Source organism: Sus scrofa, chromosome 2, assembly GCF_054392235.1.
Source record: "Sus scrofa isolate SSC_HxYL_T2T_F1_AM1 chromosome 2, Sscrofa_HxYL_maternal_Yorkshire_Landrace_v2.0, whole genome shotgun sequence".
In the NCBI taxonomy this organism is placed as follows: Eukaryota; Metazoa; Chordata; class Mammalia; order Artiodactyla; family Suidae; genus Sus; species Sus scrofa.
The window spans coordinates 99,322,285-99,341,181 of NC_139384.1; the positions used below are offsets into that span (position 1 = coordinate 99,322,285).

The 18,897-nt window shown below is 46.1% G+C and overlaps 1 protein-coding gene across 2 annotated transcripts in view; it reads right to left on the reverse strand.

Moving 5' to 3' along the window:
* Positions 1 to 487: 487 nt before the first annotated feature.
* SERINC5 (serine incorporator 5) overlaps positions 488 to 18,897 on the reverse strand; it is a 203,092-nt gene continuing 184,682 nt past the window's right edge. For both annotated transcript variants that reach the window (XM_021084491.2, XM_013994946.3), the window contains 4 exons: positions 13,765 to 13,831; positions 9,766 to 9,805; positions 8,963 to 9,107; positions 488 to 5,444 (listed from right to left, as the gene is read on the reverse strand). In XM_021084491.2, the coding sequence (XP_020940150.2) occupies positions 5,297 to 5,444; positions 8,963 to 9,107; positions 9,766 to 9,805; positions 13,765 to 13,831 (400 nt within the window). In that variant the 3' untranslated portion in view covers positions 488 to 5,296. The remainder of the gene's footprint in view (positions 5,445 to 8,962; positions 9,108 to 9,765; positions 9,806 to 13,764; positions 13,832 to 18,897) is intronic.

Below are 18,897 nucleotides of genomic sequence, written 5' to 3' on the forward strand. Positions count from 1 at the left end.
TGGTCTTTTGTCTTTTTAGGGGTGCACCTCAGCCTACGGAGGTTCCCAGGCTAGAGGTCTAATCGGAGTTACAGCTGCCAGCCTTGGCCAGAGCCACAGCAACGCGGGATCCAAGCCGCGTCTTCGACCTACACCACAGCTCACGGCAACGCTGGATCCTCGACCCACTGAGCAATGCCAGGGATCGAACCTGAAACCTCATGGTTCCTAGTCAGATTCGTTTCTGCTGTGCCACGACGGGAACTCCTCCAAAAGGAACTCCTACACTACCTTTTTTAAAGACTTACTATATAATTCAAAAATGAAACAGGCCATAGGGGCTGTCAGCGGGGAGGAAAGCAAAAAACTTGTTTTCCTGTTTCTATTTCCATTCTCTGGAAGCAGAACAGACTCTCTGACGTTTAACGGAAAGCAACATCTTTGGAAAACACTACCCAGAGGACTTCAGTTATAAACGTATCATTCAAAAGAAGGGAGAAAAAACAAATTATTTTTCCATTTTCAATTTTATTCAAGTACAGAGTTAACAAGTTTAAGTTTTCTACATAGGAAATGACGGGTCAACTTCAGACGCTTTGTAGAAAAATTAGCATTCAAGAAAAAAAGAACAAATATAAATCCGTATTTGCCTTTGTGACTGAAAGAAAAAAAGTAACTATTTTAAAAGTTATCAAAAATTCAACCTTATCTGAGACCATTATAAATTTCAAACAGTAGATTTACCACACACATTACGTTTTTAAATTCTAACATAGCAAAACATAACCACGTAATTTGGCTACATCTAATTATTTCAAAAAAGTTTTAAAAAATTAACAAAGTTGTGACTATAAAACTTTTGTAGTTTTTTTTTTTTGCAAAGTAAAAAACATTTAAATCTTTAATAAAACAAAACAATCCTTAAATTTCTTATAAATAGCTCTCAAGACATATATTACCCATCTGCTGCAAGCTTTTTTTACCTGAGAATTTCCCAGGATCCTTCACCACAAAGGATTTCCTTAATTCTCCCCAAATTTCACTCACATAAATATGATTCAACACCTATAGAAGTGGATGTGGACAAATGCATTCTTTTTTTTTTTTTTTTTTTTTTTTGGTCGAACCCACGGCATGCAAAAGTTCCCAGGCCAGGGATCAAACCTGGACCACAGCAATGACAACATGGGATCCTTAACTGCTAGGCTACCAGGGAACCCTGACAAATGCATTCTTAATCCATCATTCCCCAATTAAGTTTTTGCTGAAAGAATTTTGCTGTCAAAAAAAAGAATACCTCTTTGGTAAAAAGCCAAATAGTTTTTCCCCCATTCAAAATGGACACCTCTGCAAATGTTTTACTGAGGAAGGGAGAGAAGAGAAAGAGAAAGAGTATTAGAATGGCTAGTGTTGGTTCAAAACATTGTGAAAACAGCTCTCCGGTCTTGCAAAGCAGGTCTAACATTGGAGCGTGCATCACTGCCTTGAATGCAGCACTGGATTAGAAGGTCTGAGGCTTCAAAAATACACTTCAATGGCAGGAAACATGGTTAAAAACAAGGTCATGGGGATTTAGCAAATTAACAAAAATCCCCTGCAGAAAATGCCATGAACCCGGGGGCATCAGGCACTGTCCTTGAATAATGAGGGCCCAGCGTGTTCCCTGGACCTGTGGGGTCTTGTCCCAAGGCTACACTCTTCTTAGTTTTAGCTTAAACCCTCTTTCATTTCCAAGAGGGATAGAACATGACCATACACCAAAATGAGATGCTCTTTAGAAAGGCGGTCAAGGGAGAAAAAGCTCTAGGCAGCTTAAACGCACACAGCTCTGGAATTCCCTTTGCAGGGTAACAGAAGCACCAATGGTAGTAAACTTTCGGCCAAAATTAAATTAGCACATAATCTTAAAAAGGCAGAAGGTGACAATTTGGGGATGGGGGGTGGGAATTAGTACTGCACAGAGCTCATCATCCATCATCAAGGTGCCTCTGAGCAACTGGAAATAAAACAACAGGGTGTGGGAGCCCCTGCTAGCCACAGGGGATGGGCACCCGAACCCCAGATCCTCAGTAACCCCACCCGCCATCAGCCCATCTGCTCTACAAAGGAGCTCTGAACACTTCTGGCCAACAATTCTTTCAAGCCATTTCCCAAGAAACTGTGAGGACAAAAAGCAAAACCAACTAACTGGGATCACAGAAGATTTGACCCAGTAATGACACAGCAGGGTTTCCAAAAGCCTCTGACCAGCCTCTGCCTGGTCTGCAGGCAGGTGACATGTCTACGCATACACAGCAACACTCCCAAAAGAATCCTTCCCGCTACTTAAGTCTCTTTACTCGTGAAAATGAGAGGGGAAAACATTTCCACATCAGATGAACAGCACAGAGGAAGCAAGCATTCACGGTTTTTAAAAATCTTCAGCTTTCTTCGATAAAGGAGTCTGACCAGCAGCTCTGGGAATGCACTTTTAAAATCGGGTATAAAAAACTGTAGGAAGCAAAAGTCTATTATTTAAAAAAGATTATCGGTGAGTTTACAAATGAACATCGTCCTTACAGCAACTCAAAGAGATTGGCACGATTTTTCCAGTTCTTAAAACACAATAGCACAAAAATGGAGGTCCTTTAAACCCATGAATGTTGACTGATCACCTGAGTATTGTTTGCTACAATTAATAATCATGAAAGTCAACTTATTTATATGCACTCAGAGTATGTCCACATCTCTTGATCTTTCACATAAACTTGCTTAAACTTTGAGCTGACAATAAAAATTAGAGTGACTGTAACTCCATCTTTAGAAAGGAACATCATTAAGCACAAACCAAGTCTCTCTGTCTTTTTAGGGCCGCACCTAAACATGGAGGTTCCCAGGCTAAGGGTCAAATCAGAGCTATAGCTGCTGTCTTATGCCACAGCCACAGCAATGCAGGATCCAAGCCGTGTCTGCAACCTACACAACAGCCCCTAGCAATGCCAGATCCTTAACCCACTGATCGAGGCGAGGGATCGAACTCTCAACCTCATGGTTCCTAGTCAGATTTGTTTTTGCTGTGCCACAACAGGAACTCCCACAAACCAAGTCTTAAGCAGCTGGAGAAAATGTAGGTTGGTGGGGGAGTGGCCAGGGAGTGGGAGAGGTAGTAGGAAGGCAGTTCCGAGGGCCTGGCCACCGTAACGTCCTTTCCCTTGGGTCTCCCCCTGAGCTTCTTTCTGCACAGAGAGAGCCCAACAAAGGTGAGCTAAGGAACACAGGGTCTGGTCAGCCTGCCCTTGGCCTGCCATAAGGGCCAATTCTAAAGTCACGCAGCTGGCTGCCAGACCCTGCTAGACCCCAGCAGAAAGAAAACACAATGAAACCAGGTACTGGGGGCAGGCTCTTGGCCTGCTTTGCCTCTTGGTCTTTGCTCAGGCCAAGTGCGACTTACCCAGAGCCCCGTGACACCCACCAGCCTCTGCGGCCACCTCTGCACACCACCCACTGCCTCCACCTGCCCGACCACAGAGCTTCCACACCCATGGGCTTAACCAGGGGCTGGGACCCTAGAGGATCTTTGCACCACTGGGTTCAAAGAGCTCCTGGCCTGCAAAGAAATCTGATCAAGTTCACAGAACAAGGCTCTCTCACACATACAGTGAGTGCCTTTAAAAAACCCGACATCTCCAGCACTGTAAATAAGGCAAGATCTCGGAGGAATTCATGCATGCTTTGCCGCCTCTGCCTGTTTTCTTGGGAGGAGGGCAAAGGAACTGGGTGGAAATGAAGAGCTGGACGACCTTCCCGGGCCAGCATTTTGGCCTCCCACAGCCCAGCTGAGGCAGGACCCACATCGGCCCAAGGCACGCAAGAGGGCGCAGAGAGCGGGCCACATCTTTTCACTCTCGGCCCCTCTCTGCCAGGGTGCCGAGAGGATTCTTTCCCTCTGTGTGAAGTATAAGAGGCAGGCCCCCACCGTGTCTCCAGTGGGGTCTCCAAGGGACTTTGCATGACATAAACTCTCCCTGACTGCATATCAACACCGAAAATGGGTGTTTTCTTGGGCAGGTGCCTGGAGTCAAGTCTTTCTTAAGTTACCACCCTCGAAGTATGTATTTTGGAAATTTCTGTGGCTTCTGCTTATGGCTTAATGAAATACCTCCCCACCGACCTTTTCTTCTAAGTCTATTTGGTCACGTCGACAACTTGTATAATTAAGAGGCCTGGTCAGCCCCGTTTGAGGTGCTGCCTGTGATCCTCACCTTGGTCAATCTATCCCCCCAAATCATAATGGACGTTAACAGTGTGATCACGTCACAGATCTGGAAAACAAAAGCCCTTTGGCGTTTCCAGTTTCAAAGGCCTCAAGGGGAAGAAAACCTGGGTGACTTTAGGAACGGAAACAGGGGTACAGGAGGCTTCAATCAAGAAGCAACTCCCCCAGGAAGCTCCTAAAGCATCACTACCATCAACCCACAAATAAGTAAGAGCTACAGCCCCCCATCCTTTCGGCAGAGAAAACAACACGAACACTGTTCTAGAATCATGAGAAAAACACCACGAGTAAGAGTCAGATTACTGCAGTAACTCGGATCAGGTGGTGATAATCTGGTGAGGCAACCACATGGCTGATGATGGCAAGTTGTGCTTTTTTTCACATTAGAACAAAGACGCTGAACCCAGAAGGGAAGAGGGGACCCCCTGGGAAGGGTACGGGCAGAGGGAAGTCTGTGATTCCCAGCATCACAACCTCAAAGGGAAACGTTTGGGGGCTGGGAGGAAACAGCACAAGGGTGGAGTTGAAAGCAGATGCTTCCTCTTGGATCCAATAAATAGCAGGGAACCGGGAGCAGGGGTCCTGCAGGCGAGGTGTGGGAGAGGGGGCTGCATTCAGTCAGGGGCTAAGAGCTCCAGAGTTTGTCCTGTTTTTCTATTTCAAGGAAAGGAAGAATAGGCCACACAAGGCAAGCTTGTATCCCTGTGATAAGATATTGTGCTCCAAATTCTGTTTGGGTAAAAACATGCAGAAGGAAACTACTAGCCTAACCGCTACCCCAATTTTGAGGGGGTAAAACACATACAAAATGGAACTCAGGAGCAGCCCAGGTAACACTGCAATCCTTTGGGGACAAATTGGCAGTTTCTTTCCAATTTCAGAATTCAAAAGCTAATCAGGTGATTCCCCCCAGCCCAGAGTTTTTTTAGACCCACCAAAGCCAGCTAAGGGAGGCCAACTTGTCACAAAGTACCAGTTACTGCTCAGACTCCTGGGACATTTGTTCCAAGGATGTCGCCTCCAGCCTGCAGGCCTGTGGAACCAGGGAGATGGGTGGGACCTTCACACGGAGAACTGGGGAGAGGGACGGCAGAGGGGGGCGATGAGCGTGCCCAGGTACAAGAGCACGCATATCCAGCAGGAAGCCATCTTGACCCAGAAGATGGACCAGCTCCCGCTGAAGAAGCTTTCAATGTTGGCACTTTCGTAGCTGCGGAGACAAGAGGCCCAGCTGTGGTCAGAACAAGTATCTTCCACTAAGTGTGTCTCTCCCTGCTTCCACCCCCCTCCAGCCTTTTTCCTCTGGCAACTCCATTCAGACATAATTCACATCCATTTGAAGTATACAATTCAGGAGTTCCCACTGTGGCTCAGTGGGTTTTGAACCCCACTAGTATCCATGAGGATGTGAGATCGACCCCTGGCCTCGATTAACCCTCCTTAATCAGTGGGTTAAGGATCCCGCATTGCCATGAGCTGCGGTGTAGGTCACAGATGCAGCTCGGATCTGGGGTAGCTGTGGCTGTGGTGTAGGTTGGTGGCTACAGCTCCGATTCAACCCCTAGCCTGGGAACTTCTATATGCCACAGGTGTGGCCCTATAAAGACGAAAAAAATATACAATTCAGTGGCTTATTTTATGTTCACAGACTTGTGTAACTACCACTACAATCAATTTTAGAGCATTCTTATCACCCCAAAAAATAAAACCTGTGCCCTTGGGGAGCAGCCGAGAGGCTGCAGGGGATTCTGCTGCTGGCGCTAGACCACAGCACAGACAGCAACTAGGCTGCAGCTGCCAAGAACCCTGACCTGTCTGCTCCCTGCACTCAGAGCTTTGGTTTTGTTTTGGTTAGCCAAGGAAAGAAATGAAAATAAAGCCAACTGCATTTGGAAAAAAAAGAAAAAAAGAAACCCTGTGCCCTTTAGCTGCCCTCCCCCCATTCTGCCCCTCCTCTGAGCCCCTGGCACGCACTTATCTACTTTCTGTCTACATGGCTTTGTCTATTCTGGACATGTCGACATGCAGAGAATCATGTGGCCTCTTGTGACTGGTGTTTTTCACTCAGCATAGTGACCTCCAGGTGTACCCATGTTGCAGCATGTAATTTTCCTGTATTCCTTTTTGCTACTAAGCACTCTTCCATTGTGTGGGTAGAGCACCTTTTGTTTATTCATTTGTTACCTGATGCACATTTTTTTTTTAAGGGCCTCACTCAGGTTCCCAGGCTAGGGGTCGAATCGGAGCTGTAGCCACCGGCCTACGCTAGAGCCACGGCAACGCGGGATCTGAGTCACATCTGCAACCTACACCACGGCACAAGGCAATGCCAGAGTCTTAACCCACTGAGCATAGGCCAGGGATCGAACCCATGACCTCATGGATGCTAGTTGGGTTCATTATCTGCTGAGCCACAACAGGAACTCCCTCTGATGGACATTTAGATGTTTCCATTTTGGGGCTATTATGAATGATGCTGCTACGAACATTTATGGACAAGTTTTTGTGTGGACACACTTGTTTTTCACACCTGGGGTGTATCATTAGGAGTGGAATTGCTGAATCATAAAATAACCCTGCATTTGGCATGTTGACTAATTGCCAGACTACTTACCAAGGCAGCTGCACCATTTTACCTACCAGGAGTACGAGAGGACACCAGGTCCTCCACATCCTTGACAAGACCTGTTTTTTTGTTTTTTTAGGTTTTTTTTTTTGCCTCAACTATGGTTCCCTTCATCATTTCTTAAGCTTCCCAAGCCAAATTTGCCAGGAATTCTCAAATTATCACTGGGAAGCATTAGAGGTTTTAACAACCTCTTCTTCCTCAGGAAGAACTTCCTGAGGGAAGCCTTCCCCATCTCGCTATTTGAAACCACCGCCCCCTCATCCCCAACTCCACGGGGTACTCCTCATTCCTCTTCCTCATTTTATTTTTCTCCCCAGTAGTCACTACCCTCTGACACACTGGATTTGGTCTGGATCACCATCGGTCTGCACCATTAAAATGCAGGCCCTGCCTCCCACGGCAGCATAGCACGGAACAGCCACTCAAATGTTTGTTGCACAATGAACCTAAATGTTTATCCCAAGTTATTCTTTTTTTTCTTTTTTGGCCGCACCCCCTGCCAACAGAAGTTTCTGGGCCAGGAATTGAAGCTGAACCCCAGCTGAAGCCTACATTGGATCCTTAACCCACTTCATCGGGGGTGGGGGGGAAATCAAACCCGTGCCTCAGCAGTGACCTGAGCCAAGGCAGAGACATTGGATCCTTAACTCATTGTGCCACAGCGGGAACTCCCTAAGTTATTTTTAATATCTATTCAGGTATATCCTAATTGACAACAAATTATGATTCAATACAAAGTTTGGATCAAAGAAGGGTCCAAAAAAATAAAAAAGAAAGTCCATATGGAGTTCCTGTCGTGGCTCAGTGGTTAACGAATCCGACTAGGAACCACGAGGTTGTGGGTTCGATCCCTCGCCTCGATCAGTGGGTTAAGGATCAGGCGTTGCTGTGAGCTGTGCTGTAGGTCGCAGACGTGTCTCGGTTCCTTTGTTGCTGTGGCTGTGGTATAGTCCAGCAGCTGTAGCTCTGATTCGACCCCTAGCCTGGGAACCTCTATATGCCGTGGGTACAGCCCTAAAAAGCAAACAAACAAACAAAACAAACAAATAAACAAAAAAATCTCCATGCAATGACAAGGAAAGTTAGGCCCAGCATGTACTGCTATGTTTAAAAAAACAAAACTAAACTAAACCCTCAAAGGGGAAAATATGTGTAATCACATTTATGTTTAAAAAAACTGTATAGACTTAAAAATAGAGAAGAAATGAAAGGATACATGCCATAGTGTTAGCGGTGGTTATGTGGCAGAGCAGGGGTCCACTGTTACTTTTCATACTTTCACATTTTAACTTTTTTCGTTTTTTTATTTTTTAAATTAAAAAAAAAATTTTTTTTTTGGGCCACAGTGTGCAGTAGTTTGATGCAGGATCTCAGCTCCCAGACCAGAGACTGAACACGGGCCTCGGCAGTGAAAGCACTGAGTCCTAACCACTAGACCACCAGGGAATTCCAACATGAGTTTTTTAAGAAAGGTGATTCAAACTTTTATAATGAAAGTCTAAAAATAAAATAAACTTTTAAAAAAGACAAACAAAATACAAAGTAGAAAAAAAGAGTATCTTCTCTTCCTAAAAAGCAAATGATTGTGGAGTTCCCATTGTGGCTCGATAGAGTTTCCATGAGGATGCAGGTTTGATCTCTGGCCTTGCTCAGTGGGTTAAGGATCTGGGGTTGCCTCAAGGTGAGACATAGGTTGCAGATGCAGCTCAGATCCAGCATGGCCATGGCTGTGGTGGAGGCCTGCATTTGCAGCTCCAATTCAGTTTGCCACAAGTGCAGCCTTAAAAAAAAAAAAAAAAAAAGCAGATTTCCCATCATGGTGTAGTGGTTAACGAATCCAACTAAGAACCATGAGGTTGCAGGTTCGATCCCTGGCCTTGCTCAGTGGGTTAAGGATCCGGCGTTGCTGTGAGCGATGGTGTAGGTCGCAGACGCAGCTCAGATTCCGTGTTGCTGTGGCTCTGGCGTAGCCCGGAGGCCACAGATCCCATTAGACCCCTAGCCTGGAAACCTCCATATGCCGCGGATGCGGCCCTAAAAAAGGACGGAAAAAACAAAACAAACCTTCCAAAAAACATCGAGGACAATGGGCTACTTACTTGAACCAGTTGGTGATGGTCATCATCACATAGAGGGAAGCCAAGAAGAACACAAAGTGGAAATAGGAATAGGTGTAGACGGTGCTCTTCTTCTCATCGTAAATGACCCGAGGGCCCTCTTTCACATTCTGCTGCTCTTCGGCGTCTGTGAACCACAAAGCAACCACAAGCTCAAGGCATGACCACATGCATGCTTACTGCTTCCACAAAACCATACTTGATAAATTCCATCCCAGGGGCTGTTGCGGAGAAAGTATGTCGAAAACCATTTGCACCCTCAGTCAATGTCATCTATGGCACAGGCCCCAAACCTCTACCTCACCCCCAGAATGTTCCATAACAGGAGGAGTTACCTCATATCACATTTATTTTAACTGACAAGAGCCCGGAAAAACATAAAATTTAGTATAAGCGCAAAAGAAAGTAAGAGCAGAGCAAGAGTCCTTAAGCCCCTGGGATCTTCCAATCCAAGGAGAAAAGTAAACTGAAATTTCCACATTTTCATTCCTTTAAAAAATGTGCTTCCTGCTCCTCTAAATCTCACTGTGTAATTTAACGACACAGTGAGATTTAGAGGATAAATGTGAGCCGAAATGCAGACTATTCCTTGCCTGCCAGAACACCAACACAAACAAATCCCAGCAACTCCTCGGGAAGAATGTATAAAGTATATAAACAGTAAACCAGCTTCCGAATAAAAACTCCCCTTTACCACTCAAGTGATTGGTGTCTGAATCCTTAACGCCTAGAGCTACAAGTCTGTAGGGCCTCACAGAGGCACAGCAGCAAAGTTGGCTACTTACCCTCTCCACCAGAGCTGAAGCAAAAGCAACACCGGGCTACCTGGGAGGGCAAAACCAACAAAGTCAGAAGGGCTGCTTTCCGCTTTTTTATTTCCCCATCAGTAAAGCACTAAAAGCCACCTATGCACCAAACCTTACGCATCAAAACTACACGCCAAAGCCTGAATTGCACATTTTATCCCTTAGAAAGGTTCTAAGTGTCTGTTCTTCCCAGATGCTCTGGGGGCTGTGATAGGAAGCACAACGACATGGAGGTGAGCCACTCAGAGTCCCTTCAAAGGCGCTCCCTTAGCCACTCAAGAGCTGTAAGCAATCTCTAGAGTAAGCAGTCTCTAGAGGTCAGCTCCGGGCTTTGTCTCAGCTGCAGAGTCACCCTGCCCTAGAGCAAGCCCTTGCTGGGCATCCCTGGTGGAGTGACGGCTCGTGGCAGGGGTGTAAGGCACAGCCAATGGCCCCTGGGGGTAGCTCTGAAGGGTCCTTATCTGCCCTGATCACCTGAGGGGTCAGCAGTGGCTTGGTCCAGCCTGCAGTGCCCTCTGACTTCACTTTCTGCCCAATTCTGTCCTACTCCCTCCCCTTCTTCCACAGGTATTGACCCCTAACAAACATTCTACACATCAGGTTCTGGCTCTGTGGCTGCTTCTGGAAAACTCAACCTGCAACACAGAGTGAATAAGACAAGTTCCCTCATTCACAGAGCTCTGCTCTACTTGCTACTTCATTACAGCCTCTTCCGCGCCTGGGGCTGGGTCATTATGTTGTTTACAGTTGAGGAAGGTGGGGTCAGGCAGGTGGAAAAACCAGCCTGAAGTCACAAAACTAGCTTAGTGACAGAGCTGAGAGGTGAAGGCAGGATGGGAACTCCAAGGTCTGTGATTCACAAGAGGCAGTAGGTAGTGTGTGTGATGTCTAGGAGATGGTAGAACCACCAGTATCAGAGAGGGTAAGACTATGGGATCTGGAGCCAGGAGACTACCCACATTTCCTATTAAAATCAGGCTCTGATGCACATCAGAACTGCTATGAGATACCTCCTCACACCACCCAGAATGGCCATCATCAATAAGTCCATAAATAGCAAGTGCTGGAGAAGGTGTGGAGAAAAGGGAACCCTCCTACACTGTTGGTGGGAATGTAAATTGGTACAGCCACTATACAAAACAGTATGGAGAGTCCTCAGAAAACTAAATATAGAACCGCCATATGACCCAGCAACCCCATTCTTGGGCATATATCCAGACAAAACTTTCCTTGAAAAAGACACATGCACCCGAATGTTCACTGCAGCACTGTTCACAATAGCCAAGACATGGAATCAACCTAAATGTCCATCGACAGATGAATGGATTAAGAAGATGTGGTATATACACACAATGGCATACTACTCAGCCATAAGAAAGAACAAAGGAATGCCATTTGCAGCAACATGGATGGAACCAGAGACGCTCATACTAGGTGAAGTGAGTCAGAAAGAGAAAGACAAATACCATATGATATCACTTATATCTGGAATCTAATATATGGCACAAATGCATCTTTCCACAGAAAAGAAACTCATGGATATGGAGAACAGACTGTGGCTGCCGAGGAAGTGGGATGGACTGAGAATTGGGCGTTAACAGATGCCAACTATTGCCTTTGGAATGGATAAGCAATGAGATCCTGCTGAATAGCACTGGGAACGATATCTAGTCACTTATGATGGAGCATGATAATGTGAGAAAATAGACAGAATGCTATAAACCAGCTCTAATGGAAAAAAAAAATAAAAATCATTAAAAAAAAAAATCAGGCTCTGAACTGACTACCTCTATGGAGATTGGAGTGGTGGGGACAGCAAAGGATGAAACGCTTTCCTCTGAAGAGTCTTTGGTACCTTTTGAATTTCATACCATGTTTCTGACCTACTCAAAACAATAAACTTAATTTAAAAAGAAATCAGGTTACAAAGAAGCACTACAGATGCAAGAAGGACCCTGTTGAACAGAATAAAAAGCAGTACCTGTACTAAGACAGTCTGGGAAGTGCTGGGTCTTCAACCCTCTGGCTGACAACATTTTTACTACAAAGAACAGCCAGCCAGGGCAAGGACATGGAGCCTTCATCCCACTCAGACTCCTCAAAGCCAAGCCCTTGCTTCCTCCTTCCTGTGTCAAGGAAACTTGTCATAGAGGGACTGGCCTTGACAGGATCTTGGATCAAGTGACATAGTCTAAGAGTCACGAATTTATTTAGTGGGTACAAGAAACGGTAGGCGCGGGGGGTGGGAGGTGTCCTCAGCTCTTTTGAAGACTAAGTTACCACAAGAAACGACAAATGTGTATCCTATAAAACGTGATGCAAGGAGTTAACCAACCAATTTCCGTCCTGCTTGCTCTCCAGTTCAGAGAGAAACACTGGGGCTCTTTCCTTGGAATGAGAAGAAAAACATCCTCTCTTAAATTTAACCCGGAGACTTGCTGTTCTTTGCACTTTAACTCTATACACAATAGGGATATTGAAACCAGAGGGGGGTGGGGTACAACCTCAGCAGGGGGCCACCCAGTCCGTGGAGAGAACAAACGCCTGCCTTCTTGAGGCCATTCTCTTCTGTATAATAGGCAGTAACTTATTCAAACTCAGCACAGTTTTCTCCTTCTTTAAGTGACAGATAGAGCTGGTGAATGATACTGGCAGCTGGACAACCCCTCATAATGGTCCACTATCTCCAGGTCAGGTGCAGGGGAGGCCCATCCCCAGAGCCCCAGCTGCAGAACAAAGTGCCCATATCTGGACAGACAGCAAGGCTCTTCCTCCAGGGAAAGCCTGGAGGATGCAGCCAGGGGTGGCGTGCCAGGCAGGGGCAGCACGCCAGGCAAGGCCGGCAGTAGGGCCATCACAGAGCGGCTGAGCTCTTGGGCAGCGGTGGTTAGGAGAACTTTTGGAGCAAGGGTGCATGGTTTACAAGCTGGTAAATCAAAAGTTTAAAAGATATAACTTCTCTGTTTCTCCCTTCCTCTGTAAAATGGAGATAAAACCTTCCTTGGGTTTCTCTGAAGATGATAGGAAATCACAGACGTAGCACTTAGAACAGTGCCTGGCGCACACCAAATGCTCTCAAGTCTTAGCTATCATGGGAACTTCTTGTTCTTTCTACACTTTTGGGTTAGGGCTGAGTTTCCTCCTGGCTGTCTCCATCTAATTAGATCTTTCGTGGCCTTGGTAGACGTTCCACTGAGGGCCCCAGAAAGATTTTTGCACAAGAGAGAAAGTGATAGACATTCTGCTGATCAATGGGCATCTGTTATCCACGGGGTTCTCAGGATGCCCACTGTTGTTCACCCTTCTTCACTCGGGGAAACGGCCACCTGCTGGAGCTGATGCAGTGAGCAAGGTCATTTACAGACAGTGCTCAACAGGGTGGCTCAGAGCAGAAGCTTGTTCCTCCCCTTCTCCATTTTTCTCTCCTCCTTCGAACAGCTACTACACAACCTCACAGTTGTGCCATGCACGGAAAGCACACACAGGTACAGACTGGGGAAAGGGCTAGAGGTTAAAAAAACCCATGCACATTCTGTTTTGGCAGAGGAAAAGAGCAGAGAGCAGCTTGACAAGCTACCCAGGCCGCTGGTGAGAGGAGGGTGGCCAGATGCCACACTGGAGGCCAAATTTTTTGGAGGAAAATTGAAGGTTTACTTTCCCTTTTTTGGCCGCCCAGATGGAAATTCCAGGGCCAAAGATCAAACCTGTGCCACAGCAGTGACCTGAGCCACAGCAGTGACAGTTCCCAGATCCTTAACCCACTGAGCCACCAGGGAACTCCTCAAGGATTTATTTTAATCCCACAGTATATTCAGCACATTTCTTTTTCTGTAAAAAAACTGTGTTCCTTCTCAAGGAGCAAAATGGGATCACGGAATGCAGACCAATAAAGTTGCAAATAAAATAAACATATACAAAGCTTTCCTGAAAAACAGGTCTTCTGAGATGGAGCAGGACCAGAAAAGGACATGAACTTACTTCCAGTTCAGGAGCGCCGTATCGCCCTTGCAGAGCATCGGAACTCGATCTTGTCGTCGATGTCAAACTAAGAGACAAACAAAAAGGTCAGTGGAGCATATAACATATCATATCACATCCAAGGAAGGCAGAGCTGCCTGGCCGAGGCTCCAACAATACACTCTAACCTACAGTTCTGCTTAAATCAAAACAGTCTATTTTAGGAGTTCCTGTTGTACGTGGAGCAGTGGTTAACGAATCCAACTAGGAACCATGAGGTTGCAGGTTCGATCCCTGGCCTTGCTCAGTGGGTTAAGGATCCAGCATTGAGGTGAGCTGCGGTGTAGGTTGCAGACTCGGCTTGGATCCCGAGTTGCTGTGGCGTAGGCTGGCGTCTACAGCTCCCATTCGACCCCTAGCCTGGGAACCTCCATATGCCGTGGGAGCGGCCCAAGAAATGGCAAAAAAAAAAAAAAAAAAAATACAGATCCCAAGAAATGGCAGAAAGACAAAAAAAAATTTTTTTAATATATTTTAATATCTCACTTTATTCCAAAGCTGGCTGACCGATTCAACAGCCAATGTCTTTTTATATGGGTTTCATCAGATTGTTTTATGCAAAGAGAAGTTTATAGGCAAAAAAAAAAAAAAAAAAAAAAAAAAAAAAAAAAAGATGGTTTTTGGTCCTATTATTTTGGTTTTCACTACTGGTTTTTGCCTCTCCTCCCTCCCTCCAGTGCCAAAATAAATTTCAGATTTCACTTTTATCTTTCCTCCCACTTTGACTAGCTGCACTTAGAAGGGACCAAAAATAATGAAAGAAGCCAGAAATGGCGATAAGACGTGAGGGCATGAAAAGCAAAGCATGTCAAATTTTCTGTGATAATCCGTCTTTGGCAGAACAAGGTTTTTTGTTTGGAAATTCAGCACAGAGTAGTTATTAGTATGATTTTTAAAATTTCTTCCTTGGGGAGTTCCCGTCGTGGCGCAGAGGTTAACGAATCCGACTAGGAACCATGAGGTTGCGGGTTCTATCCCTGCCCTTGCTCAGTGGGTTAACGATCCGGCATTGCCGTGAGCTGTGGTGTAGGTTGCAGACGCGGCTCGGATCCTGCGTTGCTGTGGCTCTGGCATAGGCCAGTGGCTACAGCTCCGATTCGACCCCTAGCCTGGGAACCTCCATATGCCGCGGGAGCGGCCCAAAGAAATAGCAAAAAGACAAAAAAAAAAAAAAAAAAAAAATTTCTTCCTTGGCGTTCCCGTCATGGCTCAGTGGTTAACAAGCCCGACTAGCATCCATGAGGACAGGGGTTCGATCCCTGGCCTCGCTCAGTGGGTTAAGGATCCAGCATTGCCATGAGCTGTGGTGTGGGTCACACATGCGGCTCTAATCCTCCATTGCTGTCAATGTGGTGTAGGCCAGCGGCTACAGCTCCGATTGGACCTCTAGCCTGGGAACCTCCATATGCCTCGGGTTCAGCCCTAAAAAGACCAAAAAAAAAAAAAAAAAATTTTTTTTCTTCCTGCTACTTTCCTCATACCTAGCTTACAGGGGTAAAAAAGTATTTATTTTTCCTGAGGGAGAAGAAAGGACTATTTGAAGCAAAAATCAAAATATACAATATACGCAGTTAATCTATAAAGATTCATTTATCAAATATTTACTGAAGGTGTGCCATGTGCCAGGCCCTTTTCTAAGCACTGGGGACTCCGTGAAATACAACAACCCTGCCCTCCTGCAGCTCAGGCACTCGTCTGGAGGTGGGTGAGGGCGGCTAGCAGAGAGGCAGGAATTTAGCAGGCTCATTTCCACCAAATGAACCACAAGAGGCAACACTGCCTTCTCTCCTCAGTCTCATCCTCTTTGGTAAGGAGAGGAGAGATCAATGAGATGCAAATGAACAATAAAAAGCCTTCCCCATAAAAAGGTCCTCGGGGATCCAAGAGCATCGCCTCTTTTGTGGTCCACTCAAGCCCAATACCATCACTTTCATTTCTGCGTGGAACAGACAGCTGTTAATGGATGCCCACTCCACTCCCACGTCCTGGCTTTGAGCCTGGTCTGAGGAAGGACAGAAACATTTCCCAAAGGCTGTGCACTCGAGACGAACACACACCTTGCTCCTGCTTTCGAGGCCAAGCTACAGTTTTGTGCATATGAATTAGGATTTATTGCAGTGTTTCCAGAGAAGAAAATGTAACAACTTTACGAAGACATCAATGCCCAGAATTTTCATCTGAAAGATGATGTTTATTTTTAAAAGGATTTGAATAAATATTCTATTTCATAAGTTCTTGGGGATAAAATGGTTTCAGAAAAGCAAAGCTCTTGATCCGAGCACCTCTGCCACTTCACTCCCATCATCAGAGAGCACAAAATGGGGAAGCTTTTGTTCTCATTTCTAAAAATACCTATAATCAGTTCATCATTAGTGACATGTGACTTCTATAAGTAGATGTTCCCATAAAATAGGGTCTTTATTTAGTCACAGTCTTTACCCACAAAACACTCTTGGAATTATCAAGAAAATGTTTTTACAAACTCTTTAAAAGCTTAGGAAATTCTTACTGTCTGCACTCTTGTTATTACTAGCACCTGTCAGGTCAGCATAAGACAATTCCCACTTACCCATAATCTCTTCCCTCCCAGGGCTAAGGCGGGAGTGACTTTAACCCAGTACTTCCTGTGGGGGAGGGAGGAGCCAGAGAGCTTTTGGTTGGAACAAGACTTCAGTAAAGAGAGAATGTCTAATGACCATCTCAAGCTCTCACTCACAAAAAACTAGCAGCACCTTGCAACCAAAAAACACCTAGCTGCTACCTCCAACCGCTCCCAACAACCTCTTCCACTTTGGAAGAACAATACAAGTGCCTCACCAAGTCTGCTTCAGTTGCTTCTGGAACTGGCCAAACTCCACAAGATCACAGAAAATCTCGAGAGAACATGTCTAGATGCTCCTACTGGAGACCAGAGATTCAGAAGCCCCTGAAAAACTTACAGGGCCCTTGAGAGATCCCATGACTGTTCTCAGCCTTGGGGTAATCAAGTTCAATTATGTTGTCAGGGTACCAGGTCACGGGTGACGCGCAGCTCCCAAAGGAGACCAGACTTGGTGGGAATGGGCCCTCAACATACCCTCTGAGGCAGAAACACGAAGATTTCTAGCTGGCAGGCTAGGGAGCAACAGGATGCCCCAAAATAAAGATACTCCCCTCCTTCTTAAATAAAAGCGGTAGGTCCAAAATGCACCAGAGGAAGAGAGACTCCCTGATTTGCCAACTTGTCTCAGGTCGAACCAACCTCTCCAGTGGCATCTTACCTGCCTGGACCTCCTCCCACCTATTGTGTCAATGTCCCATTTCAGACGGGCAAGTTGTCTAACCTTTAATAAAGATTCTTAGCTTTTCCAATTTGCTATTCAAATTCCTAGACAGCTGAAAACAGAAATAACTTTTTTTTTTTTCTCTTAAGCACAACTAAAACTGAAATAGCCAGGGAACATTTTACAGCACAAATGTCTCCTAATAATGCAATTATGCAAGCCATGCAGCTGATGGTTCTACCTCAGGGAAGGGCCACACTCCATGCCAGGCCAAGGGAAAATCAATGACTGTGCACCTATCTCTCCCAACACACCAGCAAGGGAGACCAAGGAAAGCCTTCCTGAACTGAAGGAGAACCAGAGGAGCTGACTCCATGCCTCAGTTTCCTTTTACAAGGGAATAGAACCTGATGAACTCCAATAAGCCTGTCTAGTCTGACAGTTTGTGAACTTGAAACCAAGAGAATAGACAATAATCAAAATCTAGAGACCAAGGAGTTCCTGTCGTGGCGCAGTGGAAACGAATTCAACTAGGAACCATGAGGTTGCGGGTTCGATCCCTGGCCTGGCTCAGTGGGTTAAGGATCTGGCATTGCCGTGAGCCGTGGTGTAGGTCACAGACACAGCTTGGATCTGGCGTGATTGTGGCTGTGGCGTAGGCCAGTGGCTACAGCTCTGATTCAACCCCTAGCCTGGGAACCTCCATATGCTGTGGGTGAGGCCCTAAAAAGGAAAAATAAATAAATAAATAAATCCAGAGGCCAAGAAGAGTCTTAAGGAATAGCTGGGGGGAAGTCAGGGCCTATCACAGCAAGGACCAGGCCTGAGGGGGTGTGGGGGCAGGAGCCGATTGAAAGAGCCATCAGGGAACTCCTGACAGGATCCAGGCTGTGACCTCTCTTCACAGCAATAATGCCTGGGTACAGGAGAAGGGGCTTCAGGAGAAAGGGAGTTCTCAGTTGGAAAGCCAGGAACAGGGTTTTGGCTGAGCCGTACTTCCAAGCTAAGACAGCCAAGAGTAATACTCATAGTGAGTGCTCCAGATGTAGGACTTGGGACCAGGAGCCAGCAACTGCGAATGGAGGTCGTCATGAGAGCCTCCTAAAACAACGATAGAGAGGGAGTTCCCATCATGGTGCAGCAGAAATGAATCCGACTAGGAACCATGAGGTTGTGGGTTCAATCCCTGGCCTAACTCAGTGGGTTAAGGACCTGGCATTGCTGTGAGCTGTGGCGTAGGCCCACAGCTATAGCTCCGATTAGACCCCCTAGCCTGGGAACCTCCATATGCTTCAGGTGAGGCCCTAAAAAGACAAAAGACACACACACACACACACAAAAGGTGAGAGTGAGTGTGTGTGTGTGTGTGTGTGTGTGTGTGTGTGTGTGTGTTGGGGGTGAGAAGGCTCCAGATGGGTGAGAACACAGCAGAGCACAATGAACCTCTAAACCTTACCAAAAAAACTCCCAATCCCAGACAATCTTGGACTTTCATTGAAAATGGGTGATTTCTTCTCTTCATTGCACACATCACCCAGTCTTCTGGCTTCCTATAGTTTCTATCAAGAATTCTACATATTCCTGCAATCACCTTCAAATGACAGTTTTCACTCAGGCAATGCAGCCTCCTTGGGCAACATCTTCCAGCCTTTGAATCCTCAGTCTAGGACGTCAAGATTTGAAACCCCCCTAATGGGCTGCCTCCCACACCTGGCAGCACTCCCCTTTTCAAGGCCCTCCTAGGCCTGAACACACCTTCCCGTGAGCTCCAAGACACCTGGTTGTCAAGTTCTCAAATCCAACTCCTCCTGCAGCTGTGGTGGGTCATCAG